At 37.2% G+C, this 15,846-nt stretch overlaps 1 protein-coding gene across 5 annotated transcripts in view; it reads right to left on the bottom strand.

Annotated features, from left to right (window-relative positions):
- Positions 1-356: 356 nt before the first annotated feature.
- Positions 357-15,846, bottom strand: part of KMT2E (lysine methyltransferase 2E (inactive)) — a 93,694-nt gene continuing 78,204 nt past the window's right edge. For 4 of the 5 annotated variants that reach the window (XM_061165196.1, XM_061165197.1, XM_061165194.1 and 1 more), the window contains 12 exons: positions 13,232-13,396; positions 12,614-12,922; positions 8,848-9,102; positions 8,552-8,696; positions 7,626-7,876; positions 7,171-7,227; positions 6,467-7,030; positions 4,941-5,230; positions 3,956-4,044; positions 3,722-3,847; positions 3,451-3,548; positions 357-2,600 (listed from right to left, as the gene is read on the bottom strand). In XM_061165196.1, coding sequence (XP_061021179.1) covers positions 1,107-2,600; positions 3,451-3,548; positions 3,722-3,847; positions 3,956-4,044; positions 4,941-5,230; positions 6,467-7,030; positions 7,171-7,227; positions 7,626-7,876; positions 8,552-8,696; positions 8,848-9,102; positions 12,614-12,922; positions 13,232-13,396 — 3,843 coding nt within the window. In that variant the 3' untranslated portion in view covers positions 357-1,106. The remainder of the gene's footprint in view (positions 2,601-3,450; positions 3,549-3,721; positions 3,848-3,955; positions 4,045-4,940; positions 5,231-6,466; positions 7,031-7,170; positions 7,228-7,625; positions 7,877-8,551; positions 8,697-8,847; positions 9,103-12,613; positions 12,923-13,231; positions 13,397-15,846) is intronic. The other variant, XM_061165198.1, reaches the window with a different exon arrangement.

The following is a 15,846-nucleotide window of genomic DNA, read 5'->3' as shown; positions in this document are numbered from 1 at the left end:
TGAGATATTCCTGTTTTTAGGTGAGATACTCTGTATTTTCAAACAGTTGTAGTCTATAATTGAATCATATGCTTGCTTTAATGAAATGGATTCGTTTCGAATGATGTCAGGTGTAACTGAATGTTTGTAGCATTGATGTAGCATGGTAGTTTCCTCTGGCTCTTGCTCCTGCGAAGTAACATGTAGGAACATTACAGGAACAAGCCTTTACTGCTTCCTGATGCTTGTCGCAGTCCAGTCCAACTGAGGTAGTAGTTGCTAAAGAAAATGGAAGGCTCCTTACAAACTATCTGGAAAAGGTAACTTTTGTAAAAACCGCTTAAACAGACCCCAATCTCAGAAGTTGTTCAGGACAATTTGGTAAAACTGACATAATTGTGGTTTATTAACATGAATTAAAATGCCCAACCAGTGCTTCAATGTGACAGTATATTTAAAATAAAAAAGAAATTAAAAGCCATATACTGTACTACTTTCACAAAGATCACATAGTTTTGCAAAGACTTGTCATATGTACAATGCTATATATCAAATGAGAAAAGCTGTAAGCAATTATATACGCAAAAGAAATGCAGTATTTACAGTCAGGAGACATTAAAAATCATTTATACATTAAATTACATTTTGCTTGCAAATAACCGATAAAACAAAATGAGCCATGTTCACAGCAAACTATAAAAATCTGTATTGCATTTTTTTATACCTAAGATGCACTCACAGAACTGCTGGTAGAAAGAAAATCCTCATACTGCCATTACTTAGCTGTGTGGTTAATGCATATGTATAAAATAATATAGAAAACATTCACTAAATGAATTTTAACTGCAACAATAAAATTTAAAGATCATGTAGCATCAAATCTACTGCCAGAAAAACAGCTGGAATGTTCACTTACAAAATAAAAGATACTAACACTGGCTTAACAGCACATTTTTTAAGGAATTTTAAAAAGCAAAAATGGGAAAAATACAATGAAACAGCACTGGTGTTTTTTCTTTTTTTATACAAAGTTTCATGTACAAGCTTTAAAAAGTACCTTAACAGGTACATATGAAATATACAGTTTATCTTACAGAACATTTTAAAAAATGTTTTTGAAGTCCACTTTAATGCCACCCCGAACCATGGTAATTGTTCTGAAATGTCGGTGGCACCTGTGCTCTGTGAATTGGAATCTGTCCAGGCACTGGAGATGCCTGCTGAGGTCCTTGGACCCCATGTGGCAGGGCCACAGAGCCAGGATGAGGACAGAACCCTGAAGCGGTAGGTGTTGGAATACTGTTTGGTCCTTGGGGCTGGAGATGAGGGCCTGCAACTGGTAATGGACAGTGTGGCCCTGTTCCAGAAGGCTGGTGTTGGGGTCCCAGTCCCAGAGTGGTGTGATGTGTAGCCTGTGAGGGATACGGTGGGACAGCTGGATGGGCACTTGAAGGAAAAAGTGGAGGTCCTTGATGAGGTGGATGGTGTAAGGCTTGAGCTGACGTGGTGTGATGCCCAGAAGCCAGAACACTGGAAGGCGGAGGAGGAGGGGGTGGTGGAGGGGCTGAATTTACCACATGCTGGTGTTGTGCTTGTAGACCTTGGAGTCCCGAGGAAGGGTGGGGCGGTGGATGGTGATGAGGGGCAGGACCAGGAGGTGGAGGGGGTGGTGGCAAATGGTGTCCAGCAGTTTGAGAATGAATATGCGATCCGGGGGTGACAGCGTGAACAGGCCCCACTACATGTGCTACAGAGTGTGGCTGGTGGGAACTCGGCTGTTGAACAAGGTGTGGTCCTGGCGCAGGTGGTGGCGGAGGAGGGGGCGGGACTACAGCAGCAGTTTGGTGGTGAACAGGAGGGTTCTGAGAAGGCAGAAAATGCCCTGGAGTAACGTGGTGTCCTGGAACTGTTTGCTGGCTTGTGGTGCCAGGAAGTGCTTGATTTGGTCCTGATGTAAACACAGTTTGTTGGGAAAGACTACCTTTAAGCTGATTATAATTCTGAAAGTTTGCAGAGGGCTGCTGGTTTTGATAATAAGACGAAGAAGAAGGGGGCGGAGGGGGTGGAGGGGGTGGTGCCGTGCTGCTCAGACTTGTCTGATTAAACTGACTGTATGTTGCCGAAGATTGTCCTGAGGGTGTCTGTGTAAATAATGCTCCAGAAGTTGCCTGCTGAGTACTGGCAGCTGGGTAAAAATTTCTTTGAGGCTCTCGCTGAGGTGTTCCAACTTGAGGTGACTGTGAATGGTGAGGCCTGTAGGGAGAGCCTAAGTGCTGTGTCGGAGGCTTTGGTGAGAGATAACCATGCTGTGCAGGCGTGTGAGGCGTCGATGACTTCGGAGGATTTTCTACGTGAGGTGACGGAGGACAGTGCAACTTCATGGGTGCAGAAGGCAGCTTCTGTGAAAGTTGCTCAGAGGAACAGCGAACAAGTGGCTGTGGAGGATGGTTCTTTGAAAGTGCTTGGGGGTTATTTGACAGCTGTTTTTGATGGAGTTCTGTTTTCAGGTGGACACCATTCTCAGCTTCAGATACAATAACTGTTCCCTCCCAATGGGAATCTGGTTTTGTAAGTATTTTCCCATGTGGCTGAACAGGAATTACAGGTCCAGGTGAACCAGGCTATGTAAAGAAAACAAATTATATAAAGTTATGAAACATTCTGTATACATTGAGGTTTGTTATTATAACATTCATTTTATATATTTAATATAATGAATGTTTATATTATTCATTTTAAAAGGGGCAGGGAATAGGATAGGTCTGAAGACAACCACAGAGGTTTCGGATATTAAAAAGCCAGTTTTTTAAGCAGTTCAACAAGTTCTGATAATAACCTTCAACTGAATTCCCCAAATTTTCATTGAACACAAATTAAGGAAATTAATCTCCATTTTTCCCCTAAGCACCTTAAACACTTGAGGCAAGTTTCAATTCTGTAATTTAAATTTCTATACTCAACCTAATGACAAATCTGTTTGGGGTTGATAAACTTGCCCCCCATCCCCAACTGTTTTCATTCTTAATACCTTTTCATTGTTCAATACAGATAATCCAAGTATGAGAGTATGTGAATATATAATGATATTCTTTAAGGAAAAAGATCAGATTGCCTTGTTATCAGTTTCCAAAGATATTGCCCCATTAGGTTATCACATATTCATGATCCAGGACAGAGATAGCATTTCTTTGAAGTGAATGTCATCTGACCTTTTGTTTTTAGAGAATTAACTGACTGGTCAAATATTTCATGAACACACTCTAAATTTCCTAGACACAAGCATAAGGAAGGGGTGAAACTGCTGAAGCAAAACATAAGCAGCTGAAGTGTTTACCACGTTGGAACTTTTAACAGGAAAAATGTCCAGAAATCACAAACTGATACTTGGGTACAGCACAAAAATCTCCAAGTGTGCTTTACCATCCACTTTTCAGAAGTGGAACTTTGACGTTCAAAGGTCAATGTTATTACCTTGCTCATTTTTGAAGGACTTTTACAAGTATTTTGGGAAGTATCTGGGGATGGGCATTCACTTGTAGTTGTGGGTTCTAGATTTTCAGGATCAGGATCTGTAAAGCATAAGGAATCACAGAAAATGTAAAATTACATGATAAATATTTCCTTTTACTAATATTTCAGTGTACATTCTATTAATTCAAACCAACGTCTAGAAAGGCTCTCTCCTTTATGCTTTTAAAAGGTATTTAAAACCACCACCGTGACAGGTCATCTGCTTACTGACCTTCCGAAAGTTCACTGAAAGAAGGGACTGGGCCCTTGGGTTGCAACTGGGGAATGTGATTTGAATGAGATGAAGGAGAAGACGGAACATGATTCGGTGAACATGGGACACATGGTGACTCTGCCCCTAGAGATGAAGCAGAAGCAGACCCGAAGAGAACGTTAGGAATGCAGAGGACGGGGTGCGGGGTGATTAGCTGACTCCACTTTTTGGCAAAAGAACAAGCTCACTTACCACTGTCTTTATCTTTTCGGTGATCACTGAGAAGCAAAGCTCTCTGATAACTCCTCTCTCTCACTTGCTCCACTGAAGTTGAGGCCGTCCTTTAAAATCAAGTCATATCAAAGTTATTGCTGGCTAGATCATTTTTTGCCACTTGATGGTCAACATATCCTCCCAGGTATAAAGGCTTTGGCACTTAAGGAAAATACTTTGGTGTTAAGTTTTGAAAATAGTACCCCCAACACCTTCCCATACTGAGATTTTTATCATTTATTTGAAGAACTCAAGCAGACTCCATTCCTTTGTCTTAAGCAAGTTCTTGGTGAAGAGGGGGTTGTTGAAGGGTAGCATGTTAACATTCAGACCATCACTTCAAGTTACCAAAGGGACCAAATATACCCCCTACTTTACGTTGTGTCTGGATTAGAAGGCTAGCAGGAAGCTCAGAGCTAAGAGGACCAAGATGTAAAATGCACATGGCCTCCTGCCCTTTGCCAAGACCCTCACTAGCCAGCTTCTTCTATTCCTTTTGAAGAAACACTAAACATGGTTGTTTCAAGGTAATGATATGGGTGGTAAACAAATTGTGAGATGCTATGATAAAGGTTCTTTGGAAAGGAGTATTTGTTTGAAAAACATGAAAATTATCAAGGATTAGCTACAACGGACCTTTAACAATACAGGCAAATAAATATCTTGGTTTAAAATCTTTTCTATCAGCAAAACAGATCTGTCAAAATTAATATTACAAACCACTGTCTGCTTAGCCTTAGGAGAACAACAACAAACAGGAAGTAACTGATAACAAAAATCTGTTGTTTTGCAGGATAAGATAGTTCAAATCTTTACAGGTATAGCTCCATTCAAAAGGAGCCAAGATACTGACTGGGAGATAAAATAACAAAGACTACTTTCATAAGAAGGTATACTGTTTGTTTGTAGTTCTGAAGTTACCAATGAGGTCTGTTTTTTTTTTTTTTTCAAACAGGCAGCTTACCATTGAACTTCTGGTTCATTCTTTTCACTGGCAGACGCTTCCTTAACAGTACCGTTATTGCTGGTTTCTTCCGAAGTAGCATGATAAACTGTAGCTGGTGTTGGTAAAGGTAGGCTAGCAGTGCTTTCTACCTGCTCCCCATTTTCACTCCTGTGGGCACACCCATCACCACTGTTGCTGCTCAAGTTTCCACTTGTGTGAGGTGATACACTAACCAGGGCAAAGTGTTCTGTCTTAGAGCCACTTTTCCTAGCTTCACGTTGTCTTTTCCGATATTCTAACAGAGAAACCTTAAGCAAGAAAGATAAGGAAAAGCACATCTTTTATTCTTGTTTTAAATATTAGAAACAATCTATTCTTTTTTCTAAAGAGAATTATTATATTTACATTAGGAAAATTATGTAAAATAATTTGATTCCAAACAAATAACAATAATAAACAATTAGCAAATGCCTACTTTATGCCAGGCATTGTATTTAGATGATTTTACATACATTATGTCATTTAAGCCTCACAACAACCCTATGAAATAGGTATATTATCATCCCCATTTTACAGATGAGGAAATTGAGTAACTCACTCACTCAAGGTCACACAGCTGGTGAGTGTTGGAGCCGGGATTCGAACCTAGGTCTTACTTGAAAGCCCGTGCTCTTTCCACTATACTATATTGCTTCCCACAAAGTTGCCAACTGGACTCTGTTATAAAAATTAAAAGCACACATCACTAAAATTCTTTGACTTGAAAAGCAGTAAGCCTATTAACAAATAAATACGTGTTGTAGCTTCTCCCACTGCTCTGAAATAAGGCATTCTTATTGTTTCAGTATGTCTGCCAACCAAATAATGGTGGTAAATCAGGGACAGGGAACTATTTATATAATATATCTATTAGTACAATACTTTTCAAAATACTTTTATATCCATGGCCTAAAAATACTATAGGTATTACTGATGAGGAAAGAGGCCATTTCTTCCATTTAGGGCCTCATGTTCTATGTAAAATAAGACACATGGGACTTCCCTCATAGCTCAGTGGGTAAAATAATCTGTCTGCAGTGCAGGAGACCAGAGTTCAATCTCTGGGTCAGGAAGATCCCCTGGAGAAGGAAACGGCAACCCACTCCAATATTCTTGCCTGGAAAATCCCATAGACGGAGGAGCCTGGCAGGCTACAGTCCATGGGGTCGCAAGAGTCAGACACGACTTAGCGACAAAACCACCAAGAAGACATAGTACTCAGTTCCATTTATTTGGTTGGGGAGTGGTTATCTTTAAAAGTTACTCAAAGTGAAGTAATCACCTTGAGTTTTTGATCTCTGAAACCATGGTCCTTATAATAATTTAGTTCTCTGCAAACAGTATCTAGTCAACAGAGCACTGACAAAAGGTTTAAAAATGTACACATCAATAATTTAATATGAATAAAGTATGAATGCCTTACATAATACATAACTACTAATTACCCTCCGTAGTAGTATGAATAAAACACTATTAAAAGGACTATAAATTGTTAAATTTGTAACCTTTTTCTTTTGTGGTGGATTCTGGGGTGTGCAACTTCCGTCGATCAAATTGTCATTAACAGTCCGTCCGAAACCAGATACAAGCCCATCTTCTGAAGTACAAAACACAGGTGTTTCCATAAACATGCCTCTAGTATCATCCTGCATCAGGCACTTTGACTCACTTATTCGGAAGCCGCCTCCAACCTCCAACTGATGTGAGGGTGTCAGGTCCCTCAAGTTGGAATTTACTGAGAAGTTAACGCCTGTTCTCTCAGGACTCTTTACCCAGGAAGAATACAGTGGGCCCCGACCCGAGTGAGCAGATTCCAGTTGGCTGTTAGAATCAGTCCTGTCATGTGTAGTTGTTTCCATGGTTTTATGTAAGGCAGTTTGCTCGACTGTATCGAGTCCCAGTTGAAGATCTGACACCGGTTCCTTTTCTCCAGGGCACTGCCTGTTGATTTCAGTCCTACTCCTAGGGCTGCCATAGCCAATAGTCTTTATTTCTTGCAGACCCAGTTCAGTTAAATTAGAATTTCTAAAAGGCCCCAACGTTAACATGGTTGATGATCTGTCATATCCCTGTTTACAGAATTTAAAAAAAAAAAATTACACAAATAACCACATTTGGAAGCTACTTACATTAAAACTACCAATAATTTAAGCAAAATAATGATACTAAGAAAAAGCCACCAATTAAAAAAATCTTAACATCTCCTTACCTCTTGACTATAAGTGCGTCTCTTAATTTCTGGAGAACTTTCTGGGGAAGAAATATTCTACATAAAAGACAAAAGCAGAATTGAAAATTAAAATATATAACTAAATCCATATATACAGAAATGAAACTTATGAGAAACTACTACTACAAAGTGTTACGAGAAGCACTTTGGTTTTAAACTTTCTTTTCTCTTATTTCCATTGTCCTTATAGTTTTGGCTTTAAAGTCAGTTTGATATAGTCATTTAGTCTGACTTCTGTAGATCAATAAAATGAAAGTTATGTTTATTTGAATAAAAAAATAAAGTTTAAATTCAAATAAATGGAAGTTCAAAAGTTTTCACTTAGTTCCTTAAAAACTATTATTAAAGGTTACACTATCTATTAAAAGGAGAGAAAAGCTATTAAAGAAACCCCATCCCCATGGGCTTTTGTTTTTGCCATGTAAGTCTCTCACCTCAAAGTGCATGGTATTTCCTGGTGTGCCAGGAGTTACTGGGGTAACTGGTGAATATATGGGCTTATAACCATTTCTACAAGCTTCATCATCTGACTTTATCCGTGGAGGAGTAGAAAATGATGGGTCTGTAGGAGTAATATCTGTGTGAGTTGGTGTAGCATATGGTGAAGGAGTAGGTGTGGAGGTTTCTGAGTAAGCAGAATCTAGCAACTGATAAAGTCTTCGTTTTTTCAGTGGTGTAGTTAAATCTGTTGGTAAAATAATAAATTATAAATTATACTGCTGACATTTGCTACAATCTGTAATGCATTTTGGGAAAGCACAAACCATTGACAATCGTAATGATGATTTTCACCCCAAAACTAAATTTGAAGGTTTTCAAAGATAATACTAACATGAAGCAATCTCTCCCCACCCCCATTCTCCTTCCCCCAGTTTCAGCAGTACCAAGCATTACCTTGCCAGAAGGCTTACAGGGCTAGAGGTTGCTAAGAAATCTTGGAAGTACAGCTGTTAATTTAACTGATTTCTAAGAGTCCTTTTGAATCTGAAAAACAGATGGCTAACTAGGCCCAAAATGCAACCATAAGCCCCAACACACATGGTACTGCAAATTCTAGTTTTCATGTCTATATCTATCATCATCCAAAACGTTGGAGGCAGAAAAGAGGGAGAGAGAAAAAAAAAAAAAAAAGAAATACACATACACACACACACACACACACACACACACACACACACACAAAACAATGCGCTACTTTTGGGTTCCCTGGTAGCTCAGATGGTAAACAATCTGTGCTGCTTTTGTAAGGTATATAATAATTAGAATAAATATGCATATATGTTTTATTTATATATATGTATATGCTATATACATCCTGTTACATTCTCCACACTAAAACAACACTGAAAAGAAGTTCTACCTGGAAGGGAACAGCTATCATTTAGTAGTAGTGGACTTCTATTTTCACCATTGACTGTAGGACTTCTGGATCTTTCTTGACAGGGCGAATTAAATCTATGTAAAATTGCTGAGTTTTCCTCTTCCAGAGCTTGTTTCAACCACCGCTGAAATACACAAAACAATAAGTGAACAGAAGTCAGTTTGCAGCTATAATGGTACAGCCAATTCCAAAAGTACTTCACTACCAAGAATGGTAGTATGGAATGAGAATGGCATTGGCTCAAACTAGATTTTCACATCCAAAGCAAAGTTTACCTTTTTGCATGAGCCAGATATGTTTTCAGGAGGTTCTTTTCTTCTCCTTTTTTCTGAAAGGAATGGTGATGTGAACCTGATATAGTGCTTAGGAGTAGAGTATACGTGCGGACTGTACGTGAGACCTGGTAGAGAATTGAGCTGTGTAGCTAGCACTTCAGGGTCTGTAGTTATGCGCAGAGGCCTTTCTGAAAGGCTGTCTGAAGGTTTTCCTGTCTTCTCATTCTTCTCACTTAACCATTCATTGACCAAGTGCTAGACAGAAACAAAATTTGGATCACTATGTATGTAATTATACAGTTTCTCCTGTAGAGTATTTGAACAGCAAGTTGAAAACTGACATTATCTAAAACAATTAATTTAAATCACTCATATTCGATGTTCAAAAAGTCAATATAGTTATTCTGCATTTCCTTGGTTATCCACTCTTATTACTAAAATTTTTTACACAGTAATACTTGTATAAATATTTTCATAAAATAGTAAAAATCTAGGACACCTCAATACCACCTTAAAAACACAAATTCTAAAGTTAGGTTTGTTACCGCTTCTGTATTATGTGGAAAATGTCTGTCAGACATGAGGCAGTGCTCTTTTACCCTGGCTACCCATCAGAATCTCTAGGTGAGGCCAGTGTATATGATTTTTCCTTTAAAGCTGTTGGCATTGACAATCACTGTTGATTTACAGGGTTTGAAATCTTTTAAGTTCCCATGCTTTGAAAATTCACATATTCCTTTTCTTAATTCTGTTGAGGTTTTTGGATCTACATTGTACATAATAATTCAGTCTTTACTGGCTACATGAATATATCTGAATATCCTCACCTTTTTCTTTAAAAAACAAAAAAAAACTAGTCAAGTTCAGGTGTAATGGTCATGAAAATAAGGATTACAATTTGTCAGCACAAGCACATTTTCTTTGCTGTGTGGGCATTTATATCTTTTCTATCTAGTTATTTTCTACAAATACCATTTATAATAAAAATATATGTAGAAAAACAGGTGTATATGTATTTAAACATACATTCTCACACATACAGAAACACACACATTAATATCTACCCACATCCTGACTTCCAGAAATAATCCAGATAAGCATTTTGGCATCTTTTCTTTCCCTCTCTTTTTCCATGTATTTAAACTTCCTTTCTAGGACAGGCAATAGAATGCAGCACTAAATCAGGGTAACATTGAACAGAGATTAATAACAGCAAGACTTAAGTGTGGGAGAAAAAGAAAAAGAACGGCAGTGCTAAAGCACTTGGGATTCTGCAACCAGACTGCCACTTACACCATGACCTCCAGCAAGTTATGTAACTTTTCTCCATCTTAATCCTGACCTATAAAAGAAGGGTTATAATAGAAACTAGCTCTACAAGTAGGGTTATTATTAAAAGAGTTAAATAACCAAAGCTCTTCTCACAGCGCCTGGCACAGAGTAAGCGCTGTGTACTAAGTGAAGGACGCTTTTACATTATGGGAATTCACGATCATTTGGTACTCCTGTCAAACACTATGTTGTTTAAAATAACAGTATATATCATAAGCAAAACCTGTGGGGGAAAGGTGTTTTTTTTTTAACAATATCAGGATATAGGAACCTGTATCTCAGACCAGGAGATTAAATCTGTAGCCCCACAACAGTTTAGTAACTAAAGGGCAGGGTTTAAGTCATAATGTGTCATCAAGAAAGTAGTTTTTTTTTTTTTTTTCTCCCTGCACCACATGGCTTATGATTAGGGATTGAACCTGGGCCCTCAGCAGTGAGAGCTCAGAACTGCTAGAGGATTCCCAAAGACAGCTTTTCTTTTAAACATGAATCTGTTTTCTTCCTCACTAATCCAAATTATAAAGAAAATTTACGGTTACTTAATTGTCCTTCCAAAGTGGGCAAAAATAATGGTCATTTTCAAAAGCAAGTACTAGCTTGCTTGTTCAGGATCCAGAGTGCAAAAACATGAGCACAGACTTCAAATCAGAGCTGTAATTTTAGCTCTTACCTCCATCCAGCCATTACAATATACTTGCAGATTCAAACTAGGTTTTTACTAAATTTACTAAATTACTTCTCATGGTTTCATAGTACCTACAAACTATACTGGATTTGGTAAGAGCAAAAAGGAGATAAATTTGGTTTTGAACTACTTTGTTGTAAACAATATAACAAGGATTCATTTATGATCTACCCCACTCCCCAAAGAGTCTAAGGATTACCACTTTGGTATTCTGCTCCAATCCACTATACTCAGAATGGGAGTAAAACAAAGCTTCATAATGGTGGTGTGTTATTTCTGAGGTTCCTATAAAGCTCAGGGTGGTTGATCTCAGTGAACTGTTTCCCTCAATTGCTTTATTAAAACTGACAGTAGTTTTTGAAAGATTTTTATTAATAAGTTGATGTAAAACTACCCTTCCTGGAACCCTCCTACACAGTTGATGAGAAAGTAAATTGGTACAATCACTATGGAGATTCCTTAAAAACCTAAAAACAGAGCGACCATATGACCCTGCAATCCCACTCCTGAGCATATAACTGCAGAAAACTAATCAGAAAGGATACATGTACCCCAGTGTTCATAGCAGCACTATTTACAACAGCCAAGACATAGAAGCAACCTCATGTCCACTGAATGGTTAAAGATGTGTGTACACACACACGATGGAGTATTTACTCAGCCATAAAGAAGAATGAAATAATGCCTACAGCAACATGGATAGATCTAGAGATTATCATACTAAGTGAAGTCAGTCACAGAGAGACAAATATCACGTGATGTCACTCATGTGGAATCTAGTTTAAAAAAACAAATGAACTTATTTACAAAACAGACTTACAGGTACTGAATTGAAAACAAACTTAATGGTTACTAAAGGGGAAATGTGGATGGGGAGGAGGTGTTAGTTCCTCAGTCATGTCCAACTCTGCAACACCTGCAGTCTGCCAGGCTCCTCTGCCCAAGGGATTTCCCAGGCAAGAAGAATGGATTGGGTTGCCATTTCCTTCTCCAAGTGATCTTCCTGACCCAGGGATTGAACTCAGGCCTCCTGCATTGCAGGCAGATCCCTTACCATCTAAGCCAGTGGTGGGGGGCATAAATCAGAAGCTGGGATGAACACACACACTAATGTGTCTGTGTATATAGATTGTCTGTCTGTATATAAAAAAAACAGACAACCAACAAGGACCTACGGTATGGCACAGGAAACTCAATATTCTGTGATACTCTATATGAGAAAAGAATCTTGAATGAATGTATCTACAACTGAATCACTTTGCTGTTCATCTGAAACTAACACAGCACTGTAAATCAACTATATTCCAGCTAAACTAAAACTACCCTTTATACATTTTCAAATCCTTAGTACATTCTATGAAAATCAATTTCTTAACATTTAATTCTTGTAATTACCTATATACCACAAAATTTATTAATATATATATTATATATATAAAGAAAAGATAATGTCTCAAACCAGTCATTCCTGAGAAATATAGTTTAAGTACATAGAGTAGGCAAAAGGAAATCATTAGAAATCATAATTGCAATACTAAAAGGAAGTCTTGATATATCAAATATTTTATATTTTTACAATTCTCTTTAAAATGTTTAGAAGTATAAAAACCATGACTCTTAAAAAAAAAACAAAAAAACAACCATGACTCTTATGAAATGTTAAGTAGCCTTAATTCCTAAAACATGAATATATTTAACATCATGAGACACTTGTTAGACAACAGTTCTTACATTCATTAAGAATCATACCTTCTTTGTTTTAGGGTACTTTGTTGGACATTTACTAAGTACTGGAACTTCATTTTCAGTAATTATTTCTGTTAGTGCAGTTTCAGTTTCTGGTTCTATTGCAACTACAGTATTTTCCACATCGTTTTGTTGTGAGCTAACTTCTATGTCAGGAGAAGACGGCTGGATATCCGAACACATACTGACAGTCCTGTGTCTCCGACGCTGCTGTCCAATGTGAGTCCTACTCCGAGAAAAACTTTTTCTCTGTTTAGTTCTATTTACTTTGGCTGGGGTTGGCTTGCTAGCAGTTTCTTCTTTTGCTTGTTCCTAATTCAAAATACAAAAGAATGGAACTTTGAACAACATGTTTATTTAAGATAGTAGTTGAACTCTAATGGTATCCATCTGTCTCAGAAGATAACTTCCTCAAATTTATGAATTCTGTAAATTGACATAAAATTTTCCTTATTCAAAAACGAAGCAAGTCTCATATCTGAAGTCTTAAGTTCTCAAAGGATTTGAAAAATGCTGTTGAAAGGCTAATATCACATCAAAAATTCTTTAGAGATGTAATTGTGAAGATTCTATTAGAAAGTGGTTAAGTATGAAAATAAAAGTAGCCCTGAGAAGCAATACCTGAATAACTTCGGCATCACTGACAGTCTGTGCGTCTTTACATTCAGTTTTAACTTCCGTTTTGGCTGTGCTGATTCTTTCCAAAGCTTGTTCTCTTCTCTTCTCTCTTTTTTCAAGTCTGGCAAAAGCTTGCAGAATTGCTTCCATTTTCCTTTCTTCTCTTGTCTGTGAAATTTAAATTTTAAGAGACATAATAAATACTGCTCTGAAGAAAATTCAAAATCCAAATGTTCATAGCAAATTAAAAAAAATTCCTATGATGGTATTTAGTAAAACACTTCAACTGATGATAAATAAGGGATAAAAGAACATTTATATCCATTTCTGAGAATTCCAAACATCTTGGTAAACCCTGTCATTACAAATGTATTTCATAAAGAGCAAAATTCGTAAGGTGATATGTTCAAACAGTTAAATTCCTATAAATTTAAGAAGTGAATATATTGATATGTCATAGCAGGATATTGTGGGGTGAAGACCGCAGTTAAAAATCATGACTCTATCCATGACCCCAAGCAACATAATAACCTTGGGTGGGTAACAGTACTTCACCGAATTGAATGAGTTCAAATACAAAGTCTCTATGAAGTTTTCCAACCTTACTTGAAAAATGGTACGCATTCCACAAGTGCTATTTATTATCTCTACTTCGGTTCTCTTGTCTTCCATTATAATTCCTATGAGGCATTCCTCTACCCTCTGCTCTTCCCAAGGCAGACTAAGGAACAGCACAAATTCCTTTGAGCATCAGTTCTCTTTGGAGAGAGAACATTAAAAGCAAGACCCAGAGCCTTGGCCAGTGGGCCTGGTAAATGCTTCTGGTTTCAACTAGAAACAAGAAGCAGGTCCATCAACTGCCCAGTTCTCCAAATGAAGAAAACCAGGTCCTGAGGTTCAGATCCACTTGTCTTTCTTCGTCATCGTTGATGTGGGAAAGAGCAGTAACTCAAGATCTGGCTGCATGATCATCTCAACATTGGAGCTTTTGAGTTTGAGTAATTAGCAGATATTCAAGCATCAAAATACCCACAGGAAGGAAACTATTAACTCTTTCCTGTATTTTTTTTCCTTTGTTATACTAGATAAGGGAAATCTATAAACAAACCCCTCTGAGAACTTTCTAGTTAGTTAAGGGCTTCTCTGGTAGCTCAGATGGTAAAACAAACTACCATACTGCAAATGTGTTGGTCTTATAAATGCATTATCTTCACCCTCTTACAGGTAAGGAAACTGAGATTCAAAGAGGTAAGATTACTTGTTCATGGACAGATATCTGCATCTTTAGCTTTCTTGGTCTGGGATGATTAATAAGACATTAAAATAAACAACACAAGCAAAAGATTATTTTTACTGGAAGTTTTAAAGCTGCATTCTTCAGCTAATTCATGTCTCTCTAGTCTTATAACTCACTTTACTCAACCGCCATTCATCTATGGCTCTCTATAAAAATCCTTTCTCCATATATTAGGACTTTTCTAAAACCCTAAATTTAGAAGTCTGGAGTAACTAAGAAATGTGATTTTCATAACTGCTTCACCTGTTGATGGGGGTGGGTAGAAAGAGACAGGGTTCATTATTGTGTTTATAAATTTAATAATAAATCTGAGAAAAGTATACCTTTCCAAAAGAAACAGACTAGTCTTAGCAAGAATCATTTTATGTGTAAAACAATTTACCCACAATCCAGGCACCCAAAAAAGGTATTTTCTAATCCACAATTATTCAAGGTTTTCTAAGATAAATATGAATTTATGCAAAAAGAAGTGTCTTTGACATAATCCATTATTCACTTGTTGTAGAGTAAAAGAGATAAAATTATTTGGTATAAAGACAAAATTCATTCATTTAAAGATTGAAAAAAATATTTTAAAAAATTGGAAAAAATAGAACTGACAGTAAAGCAAAATCCTTTATTTAAAGGTGACTCAATCTTTTTGAGCTAGTCGGGATCTTAAAAATTACCAGTCCTACACTGCTGAAGAAACCAAAGCCCATGAATATTAAGTGAATCTCTAAAAGGCAGAACCATAATTGTTATCCAAGTTTCCTGGCTTCTGATTTGCTCTTCTTTCCAATTACCAACCACTGACATACTACATAAAAAGCATAACTCTTCCTACAGTTACTTCAACTATTAACTGAAAGCACTAAACAGGTATCCTAACAGCATTAACCTAGTTTCGTCTTAAAAAACACACTTTAGAAAATGTAAACATACCTTTGATTATGTGAAAAAAAATTAGTTACTAATCTACTTTTAAACTCCACATATCATTCAGCTTGTATATTCAAGAATCTAATACATTCTTTGACACACACAACCAGATATACAATATCTAATGACTGAAAATTTACCACCCACTTTATAGATCTAACTGAATAATAAAGTTTTATATGTAACTTGAGATAATTATAAGCTGATTGTGCAGGGGACTAGAAATTAGGAGTCTTTAATTAGCCCCAGCAGACTGTTCATAGACCCCAACATCAGGGCTTGATGTAGTTTAGGTGATACTTGTCATGTAAGTCTACCACTAGGATGTGCTTGTTAAATTATCCAGACTCTTTCCAAGCCAGTGACTGCTGAGACCTCAAAAAGTCATTTTTATTCTCTG

This window comes from Dama dama, chromosome 18, assembly GCF_033118175.1.
Source record: "Dama dama isolate Ldn47 chromosome 18, ASM3311817v1, whole genome shotgun sequence".
Taxonomy (NCBI): Eukaryota; Metazoa; Chordata; class Mammalia; order Artiodactyla; family Cervidae; genus Dama; species Dama dama.
The sequence above is the reverse complement of the archived record's forward strand: the minus strand, read 5'-3'. Positions and strand labels throughout refer to the sequence as shown.